Source organism: Triplophysa rosa, linkage group LG14 (assembly GCF_024868665.1).
Source record: "Triplophysa rosa linkage group LG14, Trosa_1v2, whole genome shotgun sequence".
NCBI classification, from domain to species: Eukaryota; Metazoa; Chordata; class Actinopteri; order Cypriniformes; family Nemacheilidae; genus Triplophysa; species Triplophysa rosa.
Genome location: NC_079903.1, coordinates 11,024,852 through 11,046,776, shown reverse-complemented (window position 1 = coordinate 11,046,776; position 21,925 = coordinate 11,024,852). Strand labels below are relative to the sequence as shown.

General features: G+C 36.8%; 1 protein-coding gene across 3 annotated transcripts; it reads left to right on the top strand.

Moving 5' to 3' along the window:
* The first annotated feature begins 3,774 nt into the window (after nt 1-3,774).
* On the top strand, nt 3,775-19,864 carry LOC130565291 (POU domain class 2-associating factor 1). 3 transcript variants are annotated; one of them, XM_057351914.1, is made up of 5 exons: nt 3,775-3,804; nt 10,812-10,930; nt 16,513-16,555; nt 16,632-16,900; nt 16,997-19,864. In XM_057351914.1, the coding sequence occupies exons 3-5, from the start codon at nt 16,513-16,515 to the stop codon at nt 17,303-17,305; spliced, it is 621 nt and encodes a 206-aa protein (XP_057207897.1). In that variant the 5' UTR covers nt 3,775-3,804; nt 10,812-10,930; the 3' UTR covers nt 17,306-19,864. The 3 variants fall into 3 exon arrangements, with proteins under 3 accessions (XP_057207897.1, XP_057207896.1, XP_057207898.1); XM_057351913.1 differs by lacking the exon at nt 3,775-3,804 and adding an exon at nt 4,911-5,011; XM_057351915.1 differs by lacking the exons at nt 3,775-3,804; nt 10,812-10,930 and adding an exon at nt 4,925-5,011.
* Nucleotides 19,865-21,925: the final 2,061 nt, after the last annotated feature.

Below are 21,925 nucleotides of genomic sequence, written 5' to 3'. Positions count from 1 at the left end.
ACTCTCATATCAGCTAAAAATGTGTTTAATGTGGCAACATCTAAATGATCTGTCTACATTCCATTAAACCAAAGAACGATGTAAATGCGACATAGTATAGGTTGACTTGATCTGACCCTTTTAAAGAAAGCTTTGTTACGAGTTGCATGTTTTCATTTTTACAGTATATCAGTCACCTACATGTTCAAGTATCAAGTTTCCATGTTTCTTGTTTATTACATTCCTAATAAGTTTATAATTATCCATACTTCATAAAACAGAAATCTGAATTCTAAGCACACTTATCCTTGAATTTAATTGAGCTTTAAATGAATCCAGACTAAACAAGGAAACATAAATAGAAATTTTATTAATCTGGTTTGTTAATCATTTAATACGCGAGATTGCTGACAAGCAAAAAACTGTGACTTTCTAACTGTTGAACGCATCACTATTTAATGCACATTGTGTTATGATACCATAGATTTACTGTTAGCAAAGCTCTTGCATTTTGGGGCATGAGACAGCACTTTATGGGTAGCCATGCCCCCTTCTGCAGCCACAGAGAGAGTAGGTGCCAATCTCAACTATCATTTATTGATTACTGGCAAACCAATTCAGTTACCAGACTTGTATGATATGCGCATACATATCTTCATCCTATACATTAGAAATGACTGTTTGTCTGGAGACTGCTTTGCATCACTTTAATGTATGTTGCCTATACTGTAAGCCAAAGTTCATTTAACTTCAAAAAAGTATGGGAACTTGTTGACCTAAAATGTTCATTTTGTTTTGTAAAAATACTTTAGGTTAAATGTAGCCTAAAGGTCTTTGAATTCAGCTTACACATTCTTGTAACATGACAACAAAACACATCCTTTTCTACAAAAGATGAATTAACTACAAGAGAAATTTCATTTGTCAATTTTCATTTGATTTTTATTCATTTCATAGGACTTTTAATATTAAGTGAACTCTACAGTCTTTGACTCTGACAAAGAGGCCTCCTCTCACAACACTCTCGACTCACAAACCTCAGTAAGGGTGACTGTAAACAAACCTCATAAAGTAGAAAGACAAGCTTTTCACCACAATAACCACCAGACCTAACAAAAACTATTCCAGTAGTATAAATAAAGACAACAAACCACATAACAACAGTAGCGGTATATTTTTTGCATGCTGCAATGCATGATGGGTCAAACAGGTCAATCAACAGACTAAAACTAAGACAAATTGAGTAAAGTTTCAAGTAGTCGAAAAACTCATGCAAATTTTGTGATGGAGGGAGTGATGGAGGGATTTATATTAATTGTTGATATTATATCAAGTGACTGTATTGTTGACTTTACGATAACAAATACGTTGTTTAGACATCCACGTATCCACCGTGAGCTGATATTTTGAACTCATGTAATGGGATTACTATCTGGTAGCGTTACACAAATTACCCAGCAATAGAGCAATAATTTACCAGAATTAACTAAGAGACATGTAAATGAAGATGACTGTTCATTAATGATTGACCATGTTCGGGTAAAACAGTAAATAGTTGGTCAACTAAACATGTGCTGTTAGGTGTCAGTTATGTCAAACTGACTGCTGGGAATAAAAATAGAATAAGGTCACATTTTCTGGTGGAAAGATTCATCTAAAATTAGATTAAAATATACTTTTATAGCATTATATCGAAATTCAGATTGATTGGGACTGTTTTAGGACATTGAGATGAATATAATCTTTTTCGAAGCAACATCAGTCTACATATTATAATTACTATAAATTGCTGTAATAAAAATATACTGTAAATACATAAAAATCCTATCATTTAAAAGTGCTAAATGCTATTAAGAACATGGATTTTAATCAAAATTTGCATTTTTCAGACATTAGTGAGTAAACAAGTTTCGCTTGATAGCTGGAGGTGTTATACATGTTCTAACCAACCAAATGTGGTTGAAAAACCCCGAGTAGCGTGTTGTTTACTGCAAAATTTACAGCACTTTACAGCTGCCACCAAATAAGAGGAGACATCACAGTCATCACGGTTTTGTTCATACAACATTTTCCCTTTTGCACAACCTCAAATCGATCTTGGCTCTCTATGCTGCACGTGTCAAGAGAACCCTTATCATTTGATTCATTCGAGACAACAAGAATTTGTTTCGGGGCTGCCTCGGGCCCCGCACTCTACTCCAGTTCTCATGTTTTTTGTCTCTCTTTTCCCTAACACCTCCACTCCCCGTTCCCCCATAATGCCAATGAATGTACAGTGTGGCTACAGAATAATCTTTCGACCTCTTGTTTTGTCATAAAAAGACTCCCACCCATTGATGCATTATGTATTAAGTCCGAAAAGGGTTTTTCACTGTGCTTTTGTTACTTATTCTATTTATGTGTCATGGCTTTTGCCGCAGCCCAAGCATGTGTAGCTGCATGTCCCTTTGTTTTGAAATACTAACAACGAGCCATATGAGACGGATCATCAATGGCTTTTTTCCCCCTTTACGACAGGTCGTGCCCATACTTGAGTTCAGTTGAGTTCAGTAAATATAAGAGGCATTTGTCAGTCCCCGGGGATTATCTTCCCGCGTCCGCTGTGGGGGAAGGGAGATGCACGAAAGGCAGAAGCAGAGTTTGCTGTCTGTTACTTCATGCGTCTGTTGTGTTTGGAGTTTGTTGATAGAGCTTGTTTGTTTTGCAGGCCTTTGCCTGCCCTGGCACTCAGAGAGGCGGCGGGTACAGCCTGTAACTTTGCCTGGCATACAAGCTTCAATTTCCTTCTGGCTCTTTACTTCAAATAACTTTTCTTCGTTAACACAAAAACTGTTCATGTTACAATTGTAAAGTTTTCTAAATGTTTAATTCGCGGTTTGTTCCCATTTGGCCTCAGACAAACCGAAGTTGTAGAGGTGAAAGATTTCGCTGTTGCTAGCTTAAACACTCAAATCTTATATTTTTATGAGTTATGATAGTGTCATCAAAGCGTGATAAGTTTACAAGTAATGTTTCAAGGCCTCTGCGCACAAAAACATACAAATGTTAAGTACAAATCTACATCGATAGGTCATAAACCCCAGACACACATAGCTCGACTTTTGGGCGCCTCAATAAACGATCGATTTTGGAGAAAACTAATCTTTCAGCCGATAGATCACTATACAAAGCCTAAAGCTGTCTTAAAGCAAAGGCTCATCTGCTTCAATCCCAAGGGCTGCATTGTGGTGTTTGACCTTATAACAAATGTATCAGCAGTTTGTCTTTATGTGAATCACCATGAGATGAATTTGCTCCCATCTTCCCATTTTTCTTGGTATAGCCTCACACTAATGCTCCAGGTAAAAGATGAGAGAGGATACTCTTTGCTCTTTTGCTTTATGTTCAACATTTAATTGTGAACTTGAACTTGTCAAATAACTGAACTTGTAAATTAGGATGTTTAAGTTGCCCGAAGCAAAGTCGGCCTTGTTTAATGTCTTCCTCTTTTTAAGTCACGATTGTAAAAATAGCCTAGATTCTGCTTATTTTTTGCTGACATTGTGAACAGTGACATTAATGAGTGGGGATAACCGACAACAAGAGCTTATTTCCTAACTGACCTTATTGACTTGTACTGCAAATCAGTGTTTTAGAACTTGATATCATAGGAGGACCCCCCAAAAAGTAGCCTCTTCACTCACTGAGGATTGAAAATTGCTTCTTTGCATTGAGACCACAATGTAGTTTGCATTAGAGAATGCTTTCATGCATTAACTGTTCGACACAGTGTTGAATCTCATTTCGACTTTAGAAGGAAGGTCTGGCTTCTTACACGAAGATGAAGTAAGTATTTTTAACTTCCTGCTTTATTCCTCCTGTCACATTTTCCCGAGGCGATTTACTGTAAATGATTAGTGAGCTGAGAACTTTAAAAATAATGCAAGAATCTCACTGTATGTCAGTTCTGTTTTCTATGGACAAACCGCTGTGCAGATGTCTTATAATGTTTAAAATAATAGTGGTGCTTTAATGATTACAGCTCAATACATAAAGTGTAGTACATTATTCGAATTAAAACAAGGTTTCCTGTTATTGTTGCTGATATGTGTAATTGTTTGTGCAACGAGAGACCTGAGAAACGGAACATGACGTGTTTCAGAGCTTAAGTGGTCAATGAACCTCAAAGTATCTGCAGATGTTTCCTTTGCACACTAATAAATTGACTAGCGTGGCAGTTTCAGTGGGTAACATGTATTCTCAGTAGCCTAATTTTGGACTCAGATTTGAACAACTGTGCCCACAGAAAAACAAGTTTTCATTTCATTCAATAAAATGGACATTTTAATAGCAAACACCAGAAACAGATTTTGTTTTATTATATCTGTGTTATGATGAAGTATTGTAAAGCTTTGAAATATTTATCAAAAAAATATAAAAATATATCATATATGCAGTATTTTGCTAACACTTTGAGGTAAATGCTGTTTAGATATATGAATTAGAAAAACAACAGAAATGTTCTCAAATAACAATATGATTTAAATTATTATTAATATATAATTATAATTTCGATCATTATCACAGTCATTTATTTATTCCACAGATGGAATTCAAATAAGTTGCTTAAATAATTTAACCAATTTATGTTAGTTGCATGATATCACTTGATCAGTATTGTATACTGTTACACTGATCATTAAGAAAACAGATTATAAATAAGTCTCTTGTCATGGCCTTAGTTTTCCCACTGGGACCATTGTGAGAAAAGAGAAGACCCCTTCTGTGTATTTAATATGAGCAGTTATTGACATGCTCTAGGTTACATAAATGTGTTGATGCTGGTGGTAGTAAAATAATATGCACTATTAGTGAACTTGTGGCTTCTCTACGTCGTGACATCACTTGAAACTGCAATGCTGTGCTTATAAGGCAGCCCACTCAAGCGACCACTGGACAATTACAAGATGATCTCAGGACGTGTTTAGAAAAGCCTTTTGAATAGATATAACAGTATTGATTGTTACGTATCCAAGTGTGCACATGGGGAAATGTAAGTACAATTTCTAAATATATGCTGTGAAGATTTAAGATGTAAAGTCCATTTTATACCGTATGCACATGTAATAGTTTTAATGAAATATACTACAAAAGCTGGATTGATAAAAATGTATTCTTGTAAACGTGACACATATTTTGACAAGTGACATGATTTGTCAATTGCTCAGTGTTTGTTTTTTCTTCATAAGCAGAATTCAGACAGCGCTGTAAAAAATTTAAGCCTTCACAACAACAAAAAATCTTAGTACTAATTTCCCCTTGCTTTTTCTTGTTCACTCAACTTTTTGAAATAGACGTTGTACTGACTTAAAATAATGAATTGCAGATACAAAAATAATTCATTGGGATAACTCAGGATTATTAGTTGTACTGACTTAAAACAAGTGCTGTAATTGGAGATACAAAAAATAATTAATTGAGGTAATTTAGGATTATTAGTTTTCTTGAGAGGTATCAAAAAATAATGCTTAAGTCATTAGTTGTCACAACATAGTAAAGTTTACATAATGAACAACATAACAAATTATTTTTGTTGGTTGAACATAAATAAAGAATATAAATTGGTTATTTAAAAATAAACAAATATTTTTGTCTTTTACTACAAATTGAGTAAACTTTGATCAAACAACCGCTTGAACAGTTTGAGTTACATTGGGTCTGCACTTACACCGCAATATTGAACACACAAATCTCAACCATGGTAACAATCAAAAACCATCATTCATTAAAAAAACTCTAAACACAACAGATAACTAACAGTAACAACAAGATTAAAGCATAAATTATTCCAGCAAGAACTAAAACACTAATCTTTAAAAGAAAAACAAATAAGAAACACCGAATTGAACATGCTGCAGTGCATCTTGGGAACTTTCAAAGTCTTGTTTGTTCATTGTACATTGACGTAACTCAATTTTTTACATTTATAGAGGTCTTTTTGAGTGAACTTGCAAAGAATTTTTCACACAACTCATATTTTTAAGTTAATGAAGAAAATGTTTGGTTACAATGAATGAACTTATTAAAAGAAGTTCTGTGGACTTTTTCATGGACTTTTGCTCAACCAACACAACAAAATTAGTTGTTTGAACTTTTTTTGAGTTGGGTTTTTTACAATTGTTGATCATCCATGTGATAATATGACACAACATGACATTAAATATGACCTATTATTAAACAACTTGTCAACTTTGTTCATTAACTGGTCTTTTAATTGTCTCATAATATTGCAGGCTGATAGGTACTAGTAAGACTTGTAAAGATATTTTTACACAGCAGCCTAGTCATTTACTGGTTGTGGACGGAAATGATAAAAACAAGAAATATGTGTCAAACTGTTTTATTTAAAAGAATTAATATTCTTTACAATATATATACTGTATATACTGTATATAGATATAGGAGTTAGAGGGCACACATAATTTCATCATAGTCCTACTAAACTAATGGTTTTACTTACGATAGACCCTTTGTAAATGTGTAAATGTTTTAATGTATACCATTACAGTAAGCAGTCGCACTTTGGAGCAACTAAAGTTTGATATGCAAAACTGTTCAAGTGTCATCCTCCTGATAAAAAAGTCTTCACACCTGCATAGGTTCCTCTTTTTGATCTGTAGGGGATTTACAGTAAAAGACCCGTAGACCAGTTATGAATGAATGAAGACAAGAAGTCAGGATTGTAATTAATAGAAGAAAATTTACTGAAGAAACATGGTTTGTAGTTTTGCCAGCAGAAGTCAGCTTCAGCACTCTCAAGGAGTTCCACAGGCCGACCTGCCTTACATCCACAACAGTAGTATTTAAGCTAACAGAGTCAACTAACTACGTCATTAGAATCAGAATCAGAATCAGAAAGAGCTTTATTGCCAAGTATGTTTGCACATACAAGGAATTTGTTTTGGTGACAGGAGCATCCAGTACACAGAAACAGCAACAACAGTATACAGAGACCATAACACAATAGAATACAGTACACAATGATTTAAATAAGGGCCTATGGGTATAAAGAATTAAAAAATACAATACAATAAACATAGGATAAAGATATAGAGAGTGTAAAGCTATGTATGTATGTAAATATGTACAAGTAAAAAATAAGAATAGACTATTGTAGTACAAGGTATGTGCTATATACAGCAGAATGAATGAAATATAATTTACAGGAAAAGTTGTATAAAAATAGATAGTGTATTATCTGGAGGATATAATTAATATTGCACTTAATTATTATTGCACAGAGTTATTAATTGCACGGTGTGTAAAAACATTTAACTGTTCAAGAGGTAGATGGCCTGAGGGAAGAAGCTGTTTTTGTGTCTGGTTGTTTTGGTGCTCAGTGCTCTGTAGCGCCGACCAGACGGCAGCATTGTGAAGAGATGATGGCTTGGATGTGAGAGGTCCAGGGTGATTTTCTGAGCCCTTTTCCTCACTCTGGATGTATACAGTTCTTGGAGGGTGGGCAGGGGAGCACCAATGACCTTCTCAGCAGTCCGAACCGTCCTCTGTAGTCTTCTGATGTCTGACTTTGTGGCTGAGCCAAACCAGACAGTGATGGATGTGCAGAGGACAGACTCTATGACAGCTGATTAAAACTGTTTTAATAGAGTTTGTGGTAGGTTGAACTTCTTCAGATGGAGCTGAAGTCCACAAACAGGATCCTCACATAGGTCCCTGGTCTATCCAGATGTTTCAGGACAAAATGCAGCCCCATGTTAACTGCATCCTCAACAGACCTGTTTGCTCTGTAGGCAAACTGCATTGGGTCCAGTAAGGGTTCTGTGATGTCCTTCAGATAAGCCAGTACCAGTCTCTCGAATGACTTCATGACCACAGATGTGAGAGCGACGGGTCTGTAGTCATTCAGTCCTGTGATTTTGGGTTTCTTTGGGATGGGGATTATGGTAGAGCGCTTGAAACAGGAAGGAACTGTGCACAGCTCCAGTGATCTGTTGAAGATCTGTGAGAAGATGAAGGCCAGTTGAATAGCACAGCTTTTAAGACAGACTGGGGAGATACCATCTGGGCCTGGTGTTTTTCTTGTCTTTTGTTTCCTGAAGACTCGGCACACATCCTCTTCACTGATCTGAAGTGCAGGAGGTGGGGTGACTGAAGGTGATAGGTGTTGTGTAGAGAGAATGTCAGAGTTGGTGTGAGGTGTAAAGTTAGCATTTTCAAATCTGCAGTAAAAGTCATTCAGATCATTGACCAGGTGTTGATTGACTGCAAAATTGGGGGATGGTGGCTTGTAGTTGGTGATGTCTTTAAGGCCTTTCCACACAGGGTCGTTGGCTGAAAACCGGTTTTCCAACTTTTTAGAGTAGTTTCTCTTAGCCACTATGAACTCGTTTGTCAATGTGTTCCTAGCCTGCTTGTACAAGACTTTGTCCCCTTTTCTGTAGGCATCCTCCTTGGATTGGCGAATCTGTCTGAGTTTTGCTGAGAACCATGGTTTATCATTGTAGTATTTTAAGGAAGTCCTAGTAGGAATGCACAAATCCTCACAGAAACTGATGTATGATGTTACAGTCTCTGTGAGCTCGTCCAGATCGCTGGTAGCAGCATCAAAAACACTCCAATCGGTGCACTCGAAACAGGCTTGTAAGGCCCGCTCTGTTTCTTTTTTTTATTACTTGGGTAAATCAAGCTCACATGATTGGTTATCAATAGATACACAAGAACACAAAGCTCTCAAACACTTCTGGAGTCATGAGACAGGACATATATTCCTATATAGTATCATAGATGACAGGTACTATAATACGAATGAAAACATGACATACGTCTGTCTCGTGTTTTTCCACTCTTTCTCACTTTCCTGAAACAATACAATCACACACGCACAAACTCCTCAAGGGTATGTGCGCTAAAAGAAGATGTCAGAAGTCCCTTTTCACAGTCACACTGACCGAGCAGGAAGAGAGAGCCTAAGCATTCATTAGAGACTTAAACCATGAATTATTCTCTACTTTCTGTATCAGAAAAGGTTGGTGTTAATCGTGCTTAAATCATCAGTTTAAAATAAGATAATGCTGAATAATAAGTGATTAAGAAATGCCAAAACCACATAAAAGTATTTACTGTATATTTGAAGTAAGGTGAAGCCACGGCACCGGTCCCTTAAGATCTTTTTAAATCCTGCTGTGCTTGTATTGTGCAATCGTAATGTAATTTTGCTATATGTTTACACTTTTAGGATTGAAATTTTATTTCTGTTTGTGTCACAAATGCATAAATCCTAAACCATGAGAAAACTGTTGTTCAACTGTTTATACCACACAAAATAACAATCTAGCATATGTTTATTTTAAAATAGGCCATGACGGTTTCGGGAAGGTTATATGTTGCAGGTGGACAGTTTGGCAGACCAATGCATGTCATGAATCTGTGATTAATAGCACAGAACAGGCCCAATACCGACGGTTTATTTGATGATTAAACATTGAAGACTTTACCCTTAAGACGTAACAGTTGTTCTAGCAAGATACTTTTCCTCAGAATGGGGTGTGGAGTGTGAGAGACTTGTATGCAAACAATGATCAGCAAACAGTGAAATCGCTATCAGATTTTTTTTACATCTTAGAACTGCTTTCAAGCATGTGTGACTCACAGAATGATTTATTGACGAGTCCCAAATAGTGACTCACTTTTTAATTGATCAAATTATAGGTATTCATTAATGGAATGAACATTGTTTTCCCTTTTGTGCCTAGAGAAAGTGTCCCACCTCAGGAACTAACTTTCACTTAGATTTCTTTGTTTCTGTTGTTTTCGAATAAGGTTTAAGGACATTTGTTTGGCAATCATACATCACCAAACAATCACACCTCCTTGGGTACACAGTGCTTGCTGCTGGGAGGTTTTCTTTACAATTCACTATTGATGGGCAGCACACAGTGTTTCATGCCGTGCCATGTAACAACTCGACATCTCAATTTATGCTTTCGTATAAAGCCAAAATTACTTAATTTACACTAGAAGCATATTCTGCTGGGGTGGTTTTCAGTGTTTTTAAACTACAAAGCAGATAAGAACTTTATAGATAACTGCACTGTTTTATACTATAATGCATAATAAACATTATCAATGGAGCTAAATCCCATTCTGTAATGTCTGAAACGACCAGATTTTTACATTGAATTTCTAGGAACTACAGATTTTACAGGCGATTTCCGTGTATGTGTATGTGTGTGTGCGTATGGGAGGGATTAAAACAGATGTTTGACAGCCCCATTCTCACAATAAATCAAATATGTAGTCATCCAGTGTGGGTCTGCAGAGGTTACATTCTAGGAAATATTCAAAATATGATTCTTTTTTAACATGGAGAGACAAGTGAAGGAATTCACTTAAGGGGTTTTAGCACGACAACAGAGATGCTATTGAGCAACAGAGATATCACATGCATTTGAGGAAAGTCAGAGGTGGATTTTTGATGTGTAGAATGTGGTTACAGTGCTTACAGGGTTGACTGTGAGACTTTGGAGTGGGATTTGTTGAATTTAAAAATGTTAATTTCAGTGTCCCTCGGGCTTAACATGGCCACGCTCTTCCCTAATAACTTTTCAAGTAAACTTTATGCTTCAGATTAGACCATACAAAAGGTAACAAGGCTCCAGGTAAAGCGATACGAGTTGTCTGACTGAAACCTTCAACACCTTTTGCCACACCTTATTTATTTTGGCATGAACCTGAAATTCTTACATGTTTTAAAAAGTCTTTAAGGTGCAAAAAAAGAATATTTCGGTTCAAAGTCACGAGACGCTCTTACATCTGCCATATTGTCTGAACAGCCTCATCAGATGCATTCGCATCCAAGCCGTACCAGGGCGTGAGAGTCAAAGACCCTGTCAAGGAGCTGCTTCGCAGAAAGCGAGGAAACGGAACAAAACCGGCCGCCCTCACCACCACAGTAGGAACCGCACCTCAAGCAAACCCACATGTGCACGCACACACAATAAGCAGCTCACGCTTTTTTATTACTAAAACTGCCCCCTAACATGATCTTATTCATTGTGTATTCAAGTCTTAGCTTGCTGTTTGTTCTTTATTTAATCCATCCAATGCACAATGGAGATATCCAAATGTGAGGCTGAAAAGGAGGTTATGAAAGAAAAGAGTGTATGAATTAGAAGACCTTGGGTTGTAAAGAGACAGCTCTGTGTAATTGTTTGAGAGCAGGCATTTGGTTAGTGTCACTTATTAGCCATTGTCATGTGAAAATAAAGAGCGGGGGCCTGGACAAAAACAGGGGTTCTTGAATGTGTCCATAAATCATGCTACTGAGCATCTTTGTGTTCTCACTACTGTAGGTCACTTCAGGTCATTGCACTCCAATGGCCACCATTGACTAGTAGAATTTTTTTTTACAATGGTAGTCAAAAGTACCTCAGAACTGTTTGCTTTCATACATTCTTCAGAATATCTTCTTCTGTGTTCAAATGAACAAGGAAATTTATAAAGCGATTTTTCATACTATGGGAGTCAATGGTGTCCAAGAACCGTTTGGGTATAGCATTCTTCCAAATATCTTTCACTGTGTTTATCAGAACAAAGAAGTATACAGTATACAAATGTGGAACTCACTTGAAGGTAAGTAGATAATGACAGAGGTTTCATTTTTGAGTGAACTAGCCATTTAAGGGGTCAAAGAGAAAAAGGATCCTTGAGAAGATGAGAAGGAGAAATGGCCAAAACAAAATGGCTTTCAGACTGCCTTTGATTTAGACAAAAGCTGCTTTCCTATGGCTGCAATGCCAAGGTCATGGGTTCGATCCCAGGGATTGCACATACTTAGAAACAAATGTAGGCTATAGTAAAATGCAATGTAAGTCGCTTTGGATAAAAGCGTCTGCCAAATGCTTAAATGTAAATCTATATATTAACCCTTTCATGCCTTTATGACAACCCATCATTTTTATGTGTATTTTTTTAGAGAGATTTTGAAATGTGTCCTTGAGTATGTGCATTGTTTTAGTTTGAAGCTGTCCACTGTACTGTAGTGACCTTTATGTGTGAAAGGTTAATATATTTGTAACTATTTCACGAGGTGGCTAATATATTTAATTTCATTTTCAGTTCCATGCATTTAAATAGCACATTTTAAAACAAACTGAGATTGACCAAAGTCAAGTACAATACATCAAATAACACAGCTGAAATAAAATCATAAAAATGTGACCACAACTATTGGCCCACTGTCAATTGTTGTAGAAGAAAAGATTTTAGCATGTATTTTAAAGCAAATAAAGACGCAGTTCAGATGGTTACAGTAAGGGAGCTTGTTCCAAAGTGTTGCTTGTTCCAAAGTGTTGGTCTGGACCAACACTTTGGAACAAGCTCCCTTCCCTGCAAAGCTCAATCACCATGATGCTTTAGCCTGGACATATGAGACATGAAATGGAAATGAAATAATTAGAATATGTACGATCTTATTTGTATGTTTTAGTACGATTAACATTCGAGCAGTGAGGGATAGGATTAGTTGATGTTTCAGTATTGTTTTTTTTCTAATGATCATACGATTTTTGTACAATTCATGAATTAACCCCTTCATAAAATAGTTATGAATTCCAAGACCAAGTTATTTAAAACAAATAATAATCAATTATGCATACATGTTTCTTTTTTCAACAATTTTAGCATTTTAGGCTAAAATAGGGGTCTCTAAGATCTATCGTTTTTGCTCCTTAAAATATCAAGATAAAGGTTAAGTTAGAAATTGAAAATATTTTGAATTTTATTTACAGCATTGTTTTGACATATGTCTTAATATACACCTGATTGAAAAAATGAGCATCACATCATTGACCCAAAGTGTGGTATTACTGGGCATTACTGAGTGCAGAAAGACAGGATTACAGAGATTCAAACTCTAAGGGGGATTTTGGTTTGATATAATCCAGGTGTTTTTCTGTGTCAGTTAAACTATTCCCCTATACAGCCAGAGGGCTGGGCAGAGGGCCTATGCAAATCAGTTTGTAGACCTGCCAAGAGGCTTGCCTACCAACCTTCTAATTGTACCTGACAACACAAAAAAACATAAACAGAGAGTAGCCTCGTTCGCACATTAAATTGACATAAAAAGAGGGAAAATAATTACTGAAAAGCGAGAGTAATGCATTCAACTGTGGAACGACTGAAAAATGGCTACCCCTTTAGATCTCCCAAAACAAAACACCGACATCTCTATTGTACTACTTGGTGTTTCTTTACAAAGCTATACACCAGAAGCCAATGACACTTGAGTTTCTAATTGCTCTCCAAGTAGCCCTACAGACATAATTAAAACTCCAAACGACATCTAGATCATCTCTTATCTGCTTCTGTTACTTTAGGTTATCTGTAAACCAGCCCCTGCACGTGGTCTCTGCCAGAGCCGTTGAAAAACAGAGTTACGACACTCGCATAGACGTCCGTTGAAAAAATGGAATGCGGAAGTAACTCGTGTCCAAACACTGCACTGAAGCCCATTCCTTTTATTGTCTCACAAACTCATTTACTGTACATCTACATTTACGCATTTGGCAGACGCTTTTATCCAAAGCGACTTACATTGCTTTATCCTATACATTTATACATAGGCATGTGCAATCCCTGAAATCGAACCCACAACCTTGCGTTGTTAACGCAATGCTCTTACCACTGAGCTACAGGAAAGCTATAAGTGTAGTCAGCGTTGTATAGTTGCTGTTGTCTGTCCCGCTAAAATCCTTTCAAATGGATTTGTTTAGAACTATTGAGCGCTTCACGAACCATGTGACAACACGGTGGCGAGATCGAGTGTCATAACTCTGTTTTTCGAGGGCTCTCTTCTCTGCCATTTCATTCAACACCACTCTCTCTCTCTGTTTGAGAGGCACGTTTATAAGCAGCTCTGTCATTGTTGCGCTGGGGGCCACAGCAGGAAACGCCTTGATCCAATCTACCAGGTGTGGGTCTAAGACTAAGTCCCTGTCGTCTTTTTAGGTGAAATTTAAGTGCAACCACTTGTCGTGACATGCAAATAATTTCGCAAATGAATCGTATTAATTGTTCTTGATCCGATGGGTAGTAAACCTTTAGACTATCTGTTTAGACTATTTCTCAGACTAATAGTTGGACACCTGAAAAAACAAAAAAAATTTAAACTCAATCTCAACACATAAGGTGCACAAACGCTTGCATCATGTCTGCAACAGAGCACTGAAGACTCTTGACTGTCTTTGTGGGGGCAAGTGTTGGATTTGCAGAACATCTTTGCAAAGCCTGCCAATGTTACTAGATTGGCTAGACTGCCAAGAAGCTATAACTTAAAGTACGGATGTGCGAATTTGACAGTCGTTTAAACGAAAGATTTGTAACCGTGTAGTCTAAAACTAAGAATGGCCCAGAAGGCGGTCGAAAAACTTTGCGTAGGGCCCATGTATTACATTTTAAAGACTACAGAATGTAGGCTATTAATCGAACTGTTCATATCCCATATTTAATGTAGCTAAAACAGACACATGTTTTCCACTTTCCTTAAGTTATGATCATTAATATTTTTGCATTTGCTGATGCGCCAACCCTAACTGGATCGTTTTAGCGGCTGCAAGAAGTGACGCGATGAGCATTTGTTTGCTTTGGCTGGTCTGTGCCTGGGCTTAAAATATGTAGCTAGCCTATACAGAATCCATTATATTTTCTCCTTTAAGTCAGTTTTTTCGGACACTAAAAGTTCAATTACATTTTAGTAATCAAATTAAATTAAATTTTAGTAAAAGTCTATCTATTACACTGAAATCATAAAACATAAAATATTTAACAACAATTAATTAAAAGCTTAAAAACGAAAGTTTCATTATTTGTTTTTTTAAATGATGTTGAATGAAAAAAAAATTTTTTTGTTATTATGTCGCGATTTAAGTAGCCTAAGTTATAATTAGGGTATTCAACACACAAGATGAAATTATCAAATAACATCAATCCGACTTTCATGAATTTTAAATTTTAAAATATTGATATTTATTATTAAGTAATTGTTAACATAACTGTGTGTAGCTTTAGATCATTATCTACTTTTTCGTTGTATGCCTGCATTCAGCGCTTCCGTCCGAATTTGCTGCATCGCGTCAATAAGAACCCAAGTTACGCATGACTCCAGTGAAATTATTATTATGCCACTTTGATATGACATAGTTTGCATAAAACCTACCCGTTTTCCTCCTTCAAAACACCCCCACAACTCGTTTTTCAAGTGGTCATTTCTGAGCATGCTAAAAGCATGCTAAATCTAAAATGAAAACATTTCGTTACTGATACACTTTTAAAGACTATTAATAATTATTTTTTAAAACATATAGTTTAAGTATGTAGTTTAAAAGGTTTTTAAAACGAAACGTTAAAATGAAAGTAATTTAAACTATAACATTTTTTGTAATTTTTTCGTGTAATCGACTGTTGTTTTCAATGTCGATTTAGGAGCTTACCGTTTAAACGACTAGTCGATTAGTCTCGCACATCCCTAACTAAAAGACACCACTTAAGTAACGGTTATAAAAACAGTTGGGTTCCTGAGATTTAATTCCTTTGCAGAATCTACAAAATCTCAATAATAAAAGTGTATTTTTATGTAGAACTGCCCGAATTATCACAGTCCCCAAACGTTTAAAAACAGCCCCATTGGAAAGTTTACACACCCTTGCTTTTCAGTACTGTGTTGAAATTATTGTGTTTGCATTTACATTCACGAATTTGGTAGACACTTTTATCCTAAGTGATTTACATTGCATTATACATTTTATTTCTGAGAAAGTGCAATCCGTGGGATCTAACCCATGATCTTGACATTGCTGAGTCATCCTCTGACCACTGAGCTACAGGAAAGCATTTTTGTGTTTTGTGATTGTTGTTCATGACTTGTAGGACAAATTGCTTTATACATTTCTTTGTTCTGTTAAACACAAAAGAAGATATTTTGAAGACTGTAGAAAATCTAACTGTTCTTTAGCACTTTTGACTACCATTGTCATTTTTCCCACTATAGTCAATGGTGGCCAAGAACTGTTTGGACAAGCATTCTTCCAAATATATTTCTCTGTGTTCATCGTGAAAAAGAAATTTATACAGATTTAGAGAGTGAGTAAATGACAGTATATAATTTTGGGTGAACTGTCCCTACAGTCACTACACCCGCAGGGAGAAAACATCTCATATTTAAATGAGAAAAGATGTTTATGGTCTGCATTTACTCACCATTCTGTACGAAACCCGTATGACTAGCAGAAAACAAAAATGAAATATTAGTAGCAAAATGTTAGTAACTGACAGCCTCAGTCAATATTCATAATCAACGTGTGAAAAATGAGTGACATTCTAAACTTTTGTTCCTCATGGTCCAAAGAAATGGGGTCCGTGGGGTCAGTAAATGATTAATTTCTGGATGTGGGCCTATACAATCTCTTTAATAAATGTACTACTGTATGAGATGTATGAGATGATACTGCTACATATTTTCTCTGTACTGGTTTCCAGATGATGGTTCCCAACAACACTTTGCCGTCATACACACATGGTGGTAAGTAACATTTAAACGTTTTGTTACTTTGATTGTCAAGCAATGTTACATTCCCGCTGCATTTCTTTTCTAACAGGGACTTTCACAGAAGTCAATCAGACTGGCCTCAATGATTCAGTGATGGATGTCGGGGGGCTCTGCACTGGATGGATCGCCCAGACCACCAGCACGACTGCTCTCCAGCCTCTAAGTCACTGGTCTCCACCAGACTGCTTACAGCATGACCCCACCCTCCCCTCCCACACGGCTGATATGTACGTTCAGCCGATCTGTCCCAGTTACACCGTGGTGGGCCCTTCCTCCATGTTGACTTTAGCACACACGCCTCTCTTCACCAACCTTGGGGTAAGCCACAAACCAAGCCACTGATATCTCTTAATGGCTGTCTTTGATATGTTGTTTTAATAGACGTTCGTTAAACTCTTATCTTGTTCTTATTAGGCCGTGAGCACCTCCAACTCATCTCTGCCTCAGGTGGAGGTCCCAGACCTGACTTACATTCCATGGGCCCAGTCTTTATCCACGATCTCTTGCCCCGTCATGCAGGCACCGTCAATGCCAACGGCACTATCTGGCCCCCAGCTCTTACCTGTGCCCTTGACTTTGCCTGTATTCTCACCAGAACCAGCGCAGGTAAAGCCTCTGCAGGCCCCTGAGGGGTCTCTAGCCCTTGAGAAACTGCTGGAAGAAGATGAGGACCACAAAGAAACCTACATCTGCAACCCCTCACTGTTTTCAGAGGATATTTAGGATATATATGCATTAGCATTTGTCCAGCTTCTCTTTGAATTTAGGGCAAGTATAGAACAACAGTTGGGCAGTTGTTTAAGATAGTTTAAGATGTCTTTTTAGCTGTTTTTGTTTAGCTGCAAATATAAAATCATGCTATCTTATATAGCCTATCATCATAGCAGATCATCTTTAGCATTTACAAATCAGTAGGTGCACACCACTATTTACTAGGAAAAACCTGTAACTTATCCTCTCAAAAGTAAATATTTATATCAATGAGTTTCTTAAAAGCAACCTGTGTTATTAGCAACATGTAGTTTTATCTAACAATGGCCCTTTAAACTCTTAAAGACTTATGTAATAAATTAAGATGTTTTCTGAGCATATGCTGGTTGACAAATAAACCGTACCACGCAAAAATTTAGAAAACAAACTTTTAATTTATTATTTTATATTATTAATATTAATATATACAATCCTAGTGTATTTAAACCCTAGTGTTTCCTTTGTTTGGTGTCGGTCTTTCTGTAACGATTGGTAGAGTAATCCAAGCTGAGAAGCGGATCCAAGTGCAGTATTTTAATGACAACCAGAAGACAAAACAACCCAAGAGAATCCACAGAATGAAGGCAGGACAAAACAACGCAAGAGAATCCACAGAATGAAGGCAGGACAAAACATAGCATGAAACAAAGACCGACACCAAACAAAGGAAACACTAGGGTTTAAATACACTAGGATAACAAGCGGCAAACAAGGAACACCTGACAATAATTAACACAAAAACTACAAAGGACTACAAACATGGCACACAACAGGAAATAACATAAAAGTCCAGAACAACATGGGAACACAGACTAGGATCGTGACAGACACATGTGCAGTTTATTTGTCAACTATGCCCGCATACAGTAGTGGCCAGAAGTAATGTCCAGGGGGAATTAGGGCTGTCAAACGATTAATCGCGATTAATCGCATCCAGAATAAAAGTTTGGGACAACATAATATATGTCTGTGTACTGTGCATTTTAATTTTGTATTTATAAAAACATACGCATTTATTTAAGAAAAAATTAATATTGATAAACATTTACATATAATTTAAATTATTGGCAAATATATATAAATACATGTAAACATTTTATAAATATATACATGTTGTGTACAAATTAATATGCACAGTACACAGACATACATTATATAAACACAGACTTTTATTCTGGATGCGATTAAGCGCTATTAATCATTTGACAGCCCTACGGGGAATATTTGCTTTTAATACCCCCCAGGTTAGATAAAACCTTCAAAATATAAGGACAAAACATGAGACATAAGGTATTTCAAACCACAGCATATCAAGAAATATTCAAAGTAGCTGTTCATCCTCTCTTGTGGTATTGTCTTTGCACATGTTGTGTGTAATTTGCCAAGCATTCTTACATTCCTCTCAAAGCTGAGCTTTGGTTTATACTCTAAACAAACCCATATGCAACATGCATACAATTTTTATATACATATTTGATAAAATATTTAAATAAAGATCAAAGATGACAACTGTTCAAAGTTGGATATCACTTTTGGTCACTACCGATTTTTAATCATACGGGTATTCTCTCAACAGGTATTGTTCTGGCTTTTGTTGAAACTAGTAACTTGGTATTAGCACCAATTGCATTATTGCTCCTGCATGACATGTTGCTTTATTGCTCCCTGAAATCTCTGTAAGTCGCTTTGGATAAAAGCGTCTACTAAATGTAAATGTAATCAGCATGACAAAATACTTTATTGGAAACAGGAGATAACTGTATTGAAGATAAGGTTGAATAAGTGTAACCGGTCCCACTTGCACCGCTCTGCACGGGCCTCGAACCGGCGTCGGTCCGGATGGGAGACGGGCGCTCTAACGAGGAGGCTAAAGACCGCAGTCTCTAGCGTCTGTCGCTAGAGCGTCTCTGTTGGTCGGGGAGTGAGGTTTACTCACTGCGCAGCTCTTCACTAGCTGGCCTCCGTTACATGAGCAGCTTTGAGAATTTTAGCTGTGATCTGAGAAATGCTCCAACGCAACTAAAGAAGAAATATAAACAAAATTACAAACAAAAACATGATTTGTTATGCTAAATAAATGTTAATTCTAACTCTATCAAGCTAGTTAAAATGAAAATTCTGTCATTCTAAAAATAAAATAAATATTCTGTTATCATTTACTCACCCTCTTGCCATTTCAAACCCGTTTGAATTTCTTGCTTCCTCAGAACACAAAAGAATATATTATGAAGGTAGTTGGTAACTGAACAGTGCTGGCACCTCTATTGTACGGACACAAAACCAATGCAAGGGAATGGGTGCCAGTTACCAACATTCTTCAAAATATATTATTTTGTGTTTCGCAGAAAAAAGGAAAATCATATAGGTTTGAAATGACAAGTGGAAGAGTAAATTGGGTGAATTATCACTTTAATTGCTGCTCTTACTTGTGTACAGTTCATGAAAACGTCAGTCAGAAAGCCACCAGTTTTCTGAATGTTGTAGAAATCCCCTATGCATGTTATCATTTATTTGTGTCCTTTACCTGTATAGGCTCAGTTGTCTGTCAGGTTAACACATCGCTTAATGAGATGTTTGAACATGGGTCTGTCATTCCCTCGCTCTACCGTGAAGTCCGCTTTTCGGAGCTACTGTACATGTGATCTTTTTTCTTAAACGGCATGTGACAATAAAGAAACGTGTCAAATGTTTATTATTCATGTCCTTCTTAAAGACAACTCCAAGAGCGTAAAAAAAACAGAACAGACCAAAACACTGACACATGAAACTTACGTGAGCATTACCTCTCACATACTTTGTGCTTGATTCCTGAGAACATAACGTGCTGTCAACGTGCCTCTGCGTACCTTTCAGGTGCCTATGAATCTGGCCAACAGGATCCAGGGCATGTCTGCACAGATGCTGAGAGGGAAGGCGTGACTTTCGAGGAGAAGCAGGGAAAGACAGTGCTGGAGGGCAACAATATTTGGCACAAAGCCCTGCAGAGAGCTGAATGAGTGAGAAGTAAGCTGTAAGACATGTTAAAATGAAATACCTGCTTAAATGACTTTCGATTACAGTCCATGCAGAATTGTGCACTGAACACCTTAAACAAACTAGATGATGCATGCATGGTTTAGCACTTTCAAAATAATCACAATGGGGCGACATTTTTAGCATTTGCATCACAACACAGTATTTCTCGTTGGATTAATTAATCATGTTTGGCAAGCACACATTTTCCACATTAAATGTCATTTTCATATGTTCATGAATACAGTAATACCATGTCTAAAATCACCAGCCTTTCCATGCTCCTCCTCTCAAATGGCTGTTAATCATCTATGACAAAATAAGATCTCACGCTTACAATATCCTTGGAAAAATGGATGAAAACCCACCATTCTGGTTTTAAAGCGAGATAAATTCTGAAGACAAGGAGTCGTGAGAAACCCGCAAATCTGCCAGTAGTAACTTTAGTGATTAGGGGGAGTTCGGGGGGGGGTTTACAAGCATTCTTCCAAATATCTTTCTCCTGTGTTCATCAGAACAAAGACATTTATACAGACTTGGAACAATTCAAGGGTGAGTAAATGATGACAGAAATTTTATTTTTGGGTTAACTGTCCCTTTAATTTCCTCATATGAATGAATGGGCCTAGAGGGCAAACGTACAGATGTTACTTGTTTATGACGCCACTTCATTATGGCCCAGAAATTAACCCTGAATCCTATTCAGGCGCACTACATCTAGGTTGATGTTAATGCAGCACTCTCAATTTGTTTATGGATTCTCTCTGGTCAAGCTGATATTAGTCGGGTGCCTAAGGGTTAACAAAGCCGCAGGTTAAGATATGGTTAACAGTCACAACTGGAATATGGTTATGTATGTAATATGTTATGTATGGTTATGTATGCAATAATTAGGACTGAGGTCAGGTAAGGATTTGTGATAGTTTGGTTCAGGGAAGCCTAGTTACAATGTGCCTTGCCATCCCGACATCTTACCAGGTTGTCTCTCACCTGCCATTAGCAGATGTTACACTGATCAGTTGATAACAGAAGTCTTGTCAACATTGCCCAACATTTCAACATTTATTTCCCACTTGGGTCATTAACACGGAATGGCTCACGTACAGAGTACATTAAATCAGAAACATATGCACATATAAGATAAATATCCTTGAAAATAAAACAACAGGTCTAGACAATCCACTTTGGCAAAGTGTCTATGAGAAAAAAGTAATACCAACACTTGAGAAATGTATTAGGACAAAGCAGAAAGTGGCATGCAATGACTTGTCCTCAGTTTCTGTCAGAACAGAGCAGACTTATACAAAGAAAAAACCTATTGTTAGTGATATGCCACACAAATTGATTACCACTAACTAGTAAAACTTCAAACAACCGAATCAATATTTAAGTGTAAAATAGATTCAGTTTGATAACAATGTTTTTAATCCTATTTGTTTCATTTACACTATTGCTTCTGCTGAACAGCCTACCCTCCCTGTTTCAGTTTGTTTCCAGCTGAGTTTCTATTGGCAAATCATACAAAATGAAAAAGTGCTTTTGAAAGGTGTTTTAGAAACGTGTGTCATTTTGTCATGGCTG